The sequence below is a fragment of the Copadichromis virginalis genome, linkage group LG3 (assembly GCF_057382275.1).
Source record: "Copadichromis virginalis isolate Kocher_CV1m ecotype Utaka linkage group LG3, C_Virginalis_male_GT1.1, whole genome shotgun sequence".
Classification (NCBI taxonomy): domain Eukaryota; kingdom Metazoa; phylum Chordata; class Actinopteri; order Cichliformes; family Cichlidae; genus Copadichromis; species Copadichromis virginalis.
This window is the reverse complement of record NC_140620.1, coordinates 14040074-14050059: the sequence shown is the minus strand read 5'-3', so window position 1 is coordinate 14050059 and position 9986 is coordinate 14040074. Positions and strand designations below refer to the sequence as shown.

General features: G+C 40.7%; 2 protein-coding genes across 2 annotated transcripts; both read left to right on the top strand.

Moving 5' to 3' along the window:
• Window positions 1-41: 41 nt before the first annotated feature.
• LOC146712943 (junctional adhesion molecule-like) lies at window positions 42-3920 on the top strand. The gene is made up of 3 exons (XM_085445565.1): window positions 42-180; window positions 1294-1638; window positions 2060-3920. Exons 1-3 carry the CDS (start codon window positions 42-44, stop codon window positions 2212-2214), a joined length of 639 nt encoding a protein of 212 aa, XP_085301691.1. The 3' UTR covers window positions 2215-3920.
• Window positions 3921-5127: 1207 nt separating this feature from the next.
• LOC146712942 (butyrophilin-like protein 10) lies at window positions 5128-7705 on the top strand. The gene is made up of 3 exons (XM_085445700.1): window positions 5128-5213; window positions 6087-6407; window positions 7235-7705. The coding sequence occupies exons 1-3, from the start codon at window positions 5144-5146 to the stop codon at window positions 7381-7383; spliced, it is 540 nt and encodes a 179-aa protein (XP_085301826.1). The 5' UTR covers window positions 5128-5143; the 3' UTR covers window positions 7384-7705.
• Window positions 7706-9986: the final 2281 nt, after the last annotated feature.

Here is a 9986-nt window from a genome sequence, read left to right as displayed (position 1 = left end):
ATCCATCTTTTAAGAGCCGTCTGACTTTGCAGGACAGACAGATGAAGGATGGAGACGTGTCTTTGATTCTGAAGGATGCGAACACGGCTGATAGTGGAACATACATGTGCCGTGTCTTCATGGAGGAAACGCGCTCGTGGAAATTGCTCATTAACAACTATCTGATTGTTGCTCCTCCAGGTGAGTGAGTAGAGTTGAGTGTGTGTGATCAGAGGTGAAGCTGCTTCCTGCTTGTTGATGTTTGATGTTGTATGGATGAGCTGGTGGATGTTAAAGTTGTGGCATCTGTGAGAAAAATGTCCACATGGTGACTGATGGATGAGAGAGGTCCCATTGTTGTTGTTGTGCACAAATCATTGAACAACACAAACACTTAGAGCTGCTTTCAGTGCTGCCTGTTTTGTTACTGCACACATTTCTGATGGTCCTACAGTCCAACGTAGCAAACGTCTCCCTGAAGCCTCTTCTTAGAGTAATTTTAATATTGATTATGTTCGTGCATATGAAGGTGACACATATCTGTGTGGCCTTAACATCTGTAATCCAGCTGTGACAGAGACAAAGAAGTGTAATGTGTTGTAGTTTCAGGAGTCAGTATGCAGCTACAAAGCTTTTTGTTCCACCCCAAATAGTTGATTGTGTTCATCTGGATGTTGTCAGTGGGAGAAACATTTCGTCACTCATCCAAGTGTCTCGGATGAGTGACGAAATCTCTGGTAACCAACATCCAGATGAACAGAATCAACTTTTGGGGACTTAGTCACCTGGATGACTGAGCATGCCTCAAGAGTTTTTGTGAAACATAGACTTCAGGAAGAAAAATGTATTAGAGAGATATTAGGAAAAAAAGTGCTACAATACTATGATACTATACTAGTTGGTTAGCAGACAGTCAAACACACAAAGGCAATCATTACTTCTTTTCATACATGTGTATAAAGTGCACTCACAGTTTGAACTATTTGCCCATTTCTTGTCCCGCTCTCTACTGCCAGATCACCCATCACCATGTCTTACAATGAGAGCCACAAATTATGTTCACTTATTATCAGCACATGTTGTTGTTCTGTGGAAGCTAACATCTTGTAGTTTCTTTGCATGTTTAGCATGAGGCTAAAATTCCCCCTCAGTGGGTCACTGGTGACCTGCTGGATGTTCAGAGGTTCATTAAATCCAACATGACTAAAAACTCAAATGTCAAAGGAAATAAACAAAATATTTAAAGTCAATCATTCTGATCATAATTGTACTTTGACCTTTAACCTCTCTGCTCTGTGTTGTTTCCTCTTTCAGGTCAGAAAATCATCACAGCTGAGTCTGGACAAAATGTCACTCTGCCATGTCAAAGTTCAAACAACAACAACTCCATCACAGGTGTAAAATGGATGGGATCTCGTCTGGAAGGTGAACATGTTCTTTCGTACCAGAATGGGAATTTTGAACGAGACAACCAGGATCGGTCTTTTAAGAACCGGGTGGATCTCCTGGACATACAGATGACGGATGGAAACATGTCTATGATTGTGAACGATCTGACGCCTGCTGACAGTGGAACATACATGTGTGGTGTCTTTATGGAAGAAACACGCTCATGGAAATATATCAGCTACGTACGTCTGAGAGTTACTGATCGTCCAGGTGAGTGAGTAGAGTTGAGTGTGTGTGATCAGAGGTGAAGCTGCTTCCTGGTTGTTGATGTTTGTTTGTTGTATGGATGAGCTGGTGGATGTCAGAGGTAGACAGATGTTTCTCCAGCTGTTGTCTTTGTGGCTGGTAGTCTAGAGTTGTAGAGCAGCATTGTTTGGTTAGAGCAGAAACAAAGACATTTATGTCTCCTAACCCTTTGGGAAATTTAAATGGTATTTTCCCCCATAAATATAAATCCTCTTATCAGCTCTGGCAGTATTGAAATACTTCAAATGCAGAGTGTCCAAATTGTCATTCTTTATTCACCCTTTTTTCTTTTTTTTAACCTACCGGTAATCTACTTGACAAAGAAAGAGATTCTGTTCTTCACTCGTCGCCTACCTGACACCTCACAGCTGTTTCTCACCTGCAGGTCCGACAGGAGGATCTGTTGCACTGATCATCGGTGTTTCTGCTGTTGTTTTAGTTGTTGGATTTTTGATCTACAAAAGAAAACGACGCCATTCTAACACTCATAATCATCCAGAGGATGAACAGCCTCTTTCCCCCCCAAGAGCTGGTCTGTGACTGAAATCATGATGAGTCAGGACTCTCCTGAACACCCAGCAGACGACTGTAGACGTCTAACATGTCTGATGATTAATGTTCAGACTCCGGCTGTTAGGGTTGAAAAAATATAAATTGTTTATAAAATAATTAAATAAAGCTGTTTTATTATTTGAATATGTACACAATGCAAATGTGCTCATGAACAAGTTGGCACTCTGTGTTTTGAGGATCATGAGCTTCTTCCGGTGCTAAGACTGGGCTGAAGTACTGAAGAGTGGACGCAGAGCGCTTGAGAGTCTTTGCTGCATGCTCACACATACACTGATAATAGTTTTCTATAAGTCTCTGGTTAAAGAATAAAGATGTCCTGAACCGAGCCTTAGAATAAGCTGAAGGATAACATTAGATAATCAAGGCTATGCAGGGTGTGTTTTTGTGTTCATATGTTTCTAGACAGACTGGGGTTCGGCCTTGTGTACTTGTAATTTCACCTGCCAAAGGCAATTAAATCTTTTTAGATGACAGATATTTCTCCCGAATTCCTTCTGAAAAATTTGAAGTCAAACTGTGTTACAAACACACATGAATTTCTGAGCTCTAATCTCAGAGTCAGTGAGTGTTTTTGTGTTGGAGCTTCAGCTTCAGCTGTTTGTAAGAACTTACTTGTGAACCAAACAAACTGATCCTCATGCAGAGATCAGCTTTTTTAGTAAACAAACAAAACGGCTCCCACTGCTGTGTGTCTCACTCTACACAAGTCACCAATCCTGGATCCAACATAACAGCCCCAGACCATCACCTGGTTGATGCCACACACTGTGGAAACATCTGTTCATCTACTCAACGTCGGCACAAAGATCCTGCATGAACCAAAGATTTACAATTTTGATTCATCAGTCCAAAAACCTTCTTTCAGTCTTCAGTAGTCTAATGGTGGTGTTTCATGGCCCAGGCAATCCAGTGTCTTATCCTGACATGTGGCTTTCCTGCTGCAACTCATCCTGTCAATCCTGCAGCTCAAAGTCTTCCCTTCAAAGCTGAAACTGAGGCTTGCTATGACCGTGATTAATCTGTGCTCTTCTTGGCAATTTCTCTGTATGAACATACTCTACAAGTGTTATGATGGTCTGTCTCTCTTCCATTGTTAATTGCCCTTTTCTCACCATTTCTATAGCAGCACACTACTTTCTGCAGTACTGTTCACCGATGCTCATGGGTGTGGTACCACAGTGTGTTCCAGCACTTTTATGCAGACAGAGGGTTGGAAGAAATCCAGAAAAGTTGAAACACCTGTAGGAGTTAGTAGCACCAGCTTTCACGGCTTGATCGACCTCCATTACAGCAGAACAGCTTTAAATTTTAACACGTTTTTTGTTCCCTGAAAAAGGCCCTTTTGTATAATTCTGAAATGTACATTATTTTTCAGTTTTGGGTAACCTTACCTTTTTGTTGTGGAAGTTCAATACTCACCTTTGTACCATTTCAAGCTAGTCATTGGACTTGAACTGCAATAAATAAATAAATAAGTGGAAATCCATCGATGTTTCTAAAACTTTTGCCCGGTGGTGTAGTTGATGTGTAGATATTTCTCTCTGATCCTGAACTGTGAAGTTTGCCACTTTCCTTAATTTAACTCGTGCTGCAAGGAGTAAATAATGTAAAGTTCCTCACCTACACCCTGTGTCATCTTCAACTTCTCCTTGTTAATAAATATTTACACACAATTAATACTGGATTGTGTTACTGCAATTATCCTAAGTCAGAAGGGACAGTTAACATCCAGAGATTTACGTGCAAGAGAAAGTTTCATGTGCTATGTGACGGTGCACGAGGAGTAGATGTGGTTTCTGAAAAAGCATCAGTACAAGATAAATACAGTTAATATTACTTGTCTCAAATCTTTTTATGGAGTTTCATCACTCTAATTGTGTAAGCATGCACAAAATGCACGGTGCATTTAAAGATTAAAAACCATTCTTGACTGCAACACAAGATGGCAGTCCAACACAAAGAATAACAGAAAGAGAATAATAAGAAAGAGGAGCAGCAGATTCAGTGTAAAACCTCGACGTGATGACCGACGTCGCTGGATGATCTCCTCCACAGCAGAACAAAGGTCCAAATAAAGAGAATGAGAGTTTCTCCTCACGTGTCTCCTCATGGTTTATGATATAAATCTGCTAATTCTCATTAGACATATTAATCAGAAAAGCAAACTTAACGGCCTCAGCATGTCTGTCATCAGTCTCTGTGTGACAGCAGGCCTGATCCCTCACAGTGAAATCATCTCTCACCCTGGAGTTAAAGGAGCTTTCTCATGAATACTGGGCGACTTTCCAGCCAGCTCTTTAATTTCATCATCACATTTATGCCATAATTTAGCTCAACCGATCAGATTAAAAGCGTGTTGTTTTTTTAAATAACAGTAATTTTGTAATACTGAAAGACGTAAACTTTTAGTCCACCATCATGTTTTGACTTACACGAGTTTTAAATCATTTCTTTTGTTAATTTTCTATATCATATAAAATCAAAGTATATCAAACTTTAACAAACTTTAACAGAACAAACAGATCAGCCTCACCAAAGTCCATTTAAGGACAGATCTCTCTCAGCAACCACACTTACCTTTTTTTTTAATTTCAGGGACAAAATTTTAAAATGTTGGCAGATTTTTTTTATTTTATTTTATTTTCTCAAACATTTACTCTCAAATATCGATGTTTCTTTCTAACAGGGATGCCAGGAGTTTGTGAGTCTTTGAGAGGGAAAAACAGGATTTATTCAGATTCATTTTCAGCCCTTAAACTAAGTCCTGCATACAAACTATCACATACAAAACCCAAGTAAGTAAAATAGTATTAGTTTATATGCTACGAGCCTTTCAGACCAGCGGTGCGCAGCCTAACGTCTCTCTCTCTCTGACTCTGAAGGGTGGAGTTAAAAAATGTCTGCTGTCAGTGTCTCGCTCGGCTCAACTTTGCTGTTTTTCAGCGTCTTCGTGTTCGTCTCTGCAGGTGAGATTTACTGTTAGAAACTAACATAATGCCCTTCTGAGAAAACGAGGAGTAAAGTAGACTGTCTGTGTGTGGAGGAGACACAAGGCTGGGTGCAGTTTGTGTGGAGTTAACATCTGTAATCCAGCTGTGACAGAGACAAAGAAGTGTAACGTGTGTCAGGAGTCAGTATGCAGCTACAAAGCTTCTTGTTCAGTGTACACAAACAGCTGTAGCTCCATAAAGGCAGCATGCAGAGACTCACAGTGTCTTATAATGAGAGGCTGCTTTCTCTCACACATTATGTTCACTTCAGGTGAAGCTGCTTCCTGGTTGCTGATGTGTGTTTGTTGTATGGATGAGCTGGTGGATGTCAGCGGTAGACAGATGTTTCTCCAGCTGTTGTCTTTGTGGCTGGTAATCAGTCAGGTAATGAAAAAATGTTGATTGAATGCAGATTCTGTGCTGTTTAAGACTAAATACAAAAACAGGATTTAAACTTAGTTTATGTACAAATTTAACATGAGCTCCACAAGTGAAGTGCAGGCATCTTGTTTTCAACCAGATATTAACTCTTATAAAACATTATTGGTCCATAGATTTATTTTATACATCAAGATCTCTAATCTGGATTTAATCTGATCTGGAGCAGGTTCACAGCATAAGTTACCATGGCAATGCACTGTTATAAGACGTGAACCAACTTCCTAGCACAGAAAACCCAGAACCCAAAGCTGCTTTATAGTACAGGCCTCTGCTGGGCTTTAAGACAATAACATTCATTAAATCCATCCAAATGTTAAAAGACATAAACAAATATTTAAAGTAAATAATTCTGCTTATAATTGCATGTTGACCTTTAACCTCTCTGCTCTGTGTTGTTTCCTCTTTCAGTCCAGATAAACATCAAAGCCGAGTCTGGACAGGATGTCACTCTGACATGTCGAGTTACCAATAAGATCACAGCTGTAGAGTGGAGCAGAGCTGGCCTGGGACAGAAAAACGTCTTTTTGTACCAGGATGGGCGTTTTGTTCCAAACAACCAGCATCCATCATATAAGAACCGAGTGGCTCTCAGAGGGATGAAGGATGGAGACGTGTCTTTGATCCTGAAGAAAGTGACCACTGCTGACTCTGGAACATACAAGTGTCTTTTTAAAATAGCAGAAACACGTTCATGGAAAAACATCACCATCAATCTGAGAATTCCTCCAGGTGAGTGATTAACTCTGATTTTTCTGTAAATCATTTAGAAAACTTCATTCAGTGGTTTTTAGTAAGGTACAGCTTCCTCTATCCCCCAGCAGAGAATCTATATCTCACTGAAAACATGCTGGTAAGTGAAAATGTTACACTTCATTTAAACTTTCCTATTTTGGTCACCTAACAGTGGTCGGGGGACACACAAACATTGTAAGTGCTTCACAGTGGGAAAGATGTAATAATGGTAATCACTGTATAGTGGCCGGGAATAACACTCACTGATTCGTCTGTGAAGGTTCTCAGTCATCCAGGTCATCGTAGTCTAAGGAACTTAAACAACTTAAACAAGTCCTGACGCTTTTCTTTCCAAGCTCCTTAGAACACTCACTGATTCCTAGTTTTCAGGAGGAAAGAAATACAAACCAAAGATTGAATGTAAGCACTGCCCCTTTTTCCCTAAAACATTAGAACAAGTGTTCAACACTGAGTAGTTGTGCCTGCTGGTCCACATGGTGTAGCTTGCCCACTGCAGCCCCATACATGTAACGGGGATCATAGGACAAGCACAACTGGAACAGGATCAGGTGCAACTGGGACAGATGGTTGAGAAAACCTGGGGTCATCACCACATGCAGTGGAGAACAGGCTGTGCAGACCCAGATGGCGATCGGCCAAATCTTCCTCAAAGGCTTATGGGGGGACCTCTGTTGATCTCCAGTGTTGAGCTTGGTCCAGGACCAACATGTTGTTCGGCCCTGGTGTGTTTTAGTAGAATTACATACAGTATCTCTGGTTTTTTGGCCCAGACATGACACCTCACACCTGTTTCTCACCTGCAGATGGATCAGGACCGAGTGGAACTGGATCTATTGGAGTGATAGTTGGCCTGATAGTTGCAGGTGTGGCTGCTGCTGCTGGTTTATCGTTCTGCAGAAAACAAAAGCCACAGAGTCCGGATTCCTTCCAGCCTCCCGATGATCAGGACTAGATTGTCTGCTAAACTGTAAACGGAGTCTTCAGCATGTGCTCTAAACTCTCAGTGCTGACACCAAACATGATAATCAATGTCATCATCATCACACTTGACAGCAGAACAGCGACTCAGATGATATAAATAGACAAAGTTTAAAGTTATACTTTTGTTTCCTTTGATAATAGTTAATCATGCTTAATTCTTATTATGTTATCAAGATTAAATCTGATCAACATGATGATGAATGAGAAAACATCCTAACATCACCAGTCATCCTGTTGAATCTTAGTATTTCAATATTATATTAAACAACACTTCCTGACGTTTCTACTCTGTGTGTCCCGTTGAATGTTTTTGGGCTAACTGTGGCTCAGAGGTTGAGCTGGTTGAAAGGTTGGTGGTTTCACCCCTGAGTGTTCCAGTCTGCATTCTGAGAAGTCTTTGGGAAAGATACAAACATCAAGCTGCTCCACACAGAAAACACGTGGGTGTGGAAATGGGTGAATGAGTCTCACTATATAAGAACCAGCGAAATTAGATCTTTCAGAATCATACAGTTTTATACTTTTCTAAATCAAAACAGACGATTTAGGATCTCCCAGACAAAAAATACTGAATGTATTTATTGTTTTTTGTAGACAGTTACCTGCAGTGGGCTTCAATGGTAATGGAGGTCAGCCGATTCAACAATGAGACACCCCTGATGTGTTTCAGTATGAAATTAATTTCCTCTCTGGAGGTTTAAACTGTTGCTTCTTCATTCAGTGACTTCACAAAGTGACCAGAATCACTCTCTTGCCTTTTGCCCTTTGTCTCAGAGTTTTCACCATTCCTCATTTTCTCCTCATTTAAATTTCCCCCTTTTTTTTGTTTAACAAAAAACACAGTGTCTGTGTTTTTTGGCCCACACAGGGCTCATCTGTGTTTCCTTCGTGTGGAGTGACTTCAGCGCCACGTCTGTGCCACAGAACATTTGGCCGTGTTGTAACTGAGCTGTAAAGATCAAAACCAGCCCTGCAACACATTTTTTCAGTAAATGCGACTTGTAGTAAATTGCAAGCTGCCAATTATAGCAAATTGTTTTTGTACGATTAAAAAATGTCAAAGTAATGTAATTTATTACTGTCATTTTGAGAAAAATAGGAGATGTGGACAAAGATTCTAGCTATGTCCCAAAACCCAGAGGACGCAGCCTTCTCGGTTTGCGTCGACCATGTCCTCTGAAGACCGAGAAGGCTGGAAGTGCAAGGCTGCGAAATGGGACGGTCTAGCCTTCAGAATTGTGTCACCAGCTGTCTCGGTGGAGTTTAATAGACTCAGCCGTCTGCTCCTCGCTTGCTAAAATATAACAGGACACTGGAGTACGTTCTCTACCATCTTACACTTCTGTTTAATCAGTTTTCTGTTTGAAGTTTATTCAGTTGTGAAAACTACAACTTTAATCTCAGCTGAACCGATTTACTCAGGAACAAATAAAACATTGGAAATAGCAAAACAATAACATTTTTATGTTGTCTAAGTGACTCATATATCATTTTTAACCTGAGTAACGAAACACCACAGGGATCTGAAAACAATGTGCCCTCAATGTGTTCTCTTCTAGCTATCGAGCTGGTGGGTAACAGACGTCTCCGAAAACGTCGAAGCACTTTTACAAATATGTGATGTCTTGATAAACCGAGCAGATATTTGAAGTTTACATTCTCGTCTAAATATCTTAAAAGTATGACGCACAAACCGTAATCAGAGTAATATTGAAACTAAGTAGCGGCCACCATTGTTGAAGCTGGAATTGGCTGGGCTGCGCTATGAATTCTGGGATAGCTTGGGCTATGAAGGATACATCCGACCCATCCTTCAAATCCGTGGAAATGAAGGACGCATTTGTTGCTATGACAACAATGTGGAACCTGTCTAAAAGGTGTGTAAAATGTGAGAGGAAGGTCAGTTTTGCTAAATCCAAGTTGGACTTCATTCTATGTGATGGAGGCACAAAAGATACCCTCGGATGACCCCCAGCTTCCACTGGTGTGTTGACAATAGCCCTGTGGCTATGTTTCGTCCTCTTCTAAGCTGTGTGAAGTTAAGCTCTGGATTATAACCTGTGGCCATCTACCATATTCACCCAATGGCTTCTCATCATGAGTGATGCCCCTCTCACACTACTTAAGAACGCGGGAGAGTCTGCTTCTTCGTTGGATCATTGTGCTAACTACCATCAGTGTAGCTCCGGCTGGCCAAGTAATTCTTAGTGCTTTCTCCTAATAACCTTCTCTCGTTTTACAGACATTCCTGGACCCCAGCCTGTTTCTCCTGCCCCTCTGACCCTGAGTGGACGGGTTGCAGCTCAGTAAAGCACCACTCCTACAGCCAAACCCATTTGTTGTGATTGGATTGTTAAATTTGTGATTGACATGACATTGACCAATCAGCCGAAAGGAGGAAAAATCGGGTCAAAATTTGTACTTGCAAGTTGAAACTCACACACAAGCAGGAAACTTGAGCGCAGAGTTTCACAGGTCGTTTTCTTTGTAGTAAACATACCTTAACAAAAAAATTGTAACTTTTGTGTAACTTTAGTTTTTTACAAACACAAATGACACACAAATTCTCATCTG

Coding starts and splice junctions, on each gene's coding strand:
- LOC146712943 (XM_085445565.1), top strand. CDS start 42: ATGAAGGATGGAGACGTGTCTTTGATTCTGAAGGATGCGAACACGGCT. Junction 181..1,293: donor TCTGATTGTTGCTCCTCCAG/GTGAGTGAGTAG, acceptor TTCCTCTTTCAG/GTCAGAAAATCATCACAGCT. Junction 1,639..2,059: donor GAGAGTTACTGATCGTCCAG/GTGAGTGAGTAG, acceptor TCTCACCTGCAG/GTCCGACAGGAGGATCTGTT.
- LOC146712942 (XM_085445700.1), top strand. CDS start 5,144: ATGTCTGCTGTCAGTGTCTCGCTCGGCTCAACTTTGCTGTTTTTCAGC. Junction 5,214..6,086: donor CTTCGTGTTCGTCTCTGCAG/GTGAGATTTACT, acceptor TTCCTCTTTCAG/TCCAGATAAACATCAAAGCC. Junction 6,408..7,234: donor CAATCTGAGAATTCCTCCAG/GTGAGTGATTAA, acceptor TCTCACCTGCAG/ATGGATCAGGACCGAGTGGA.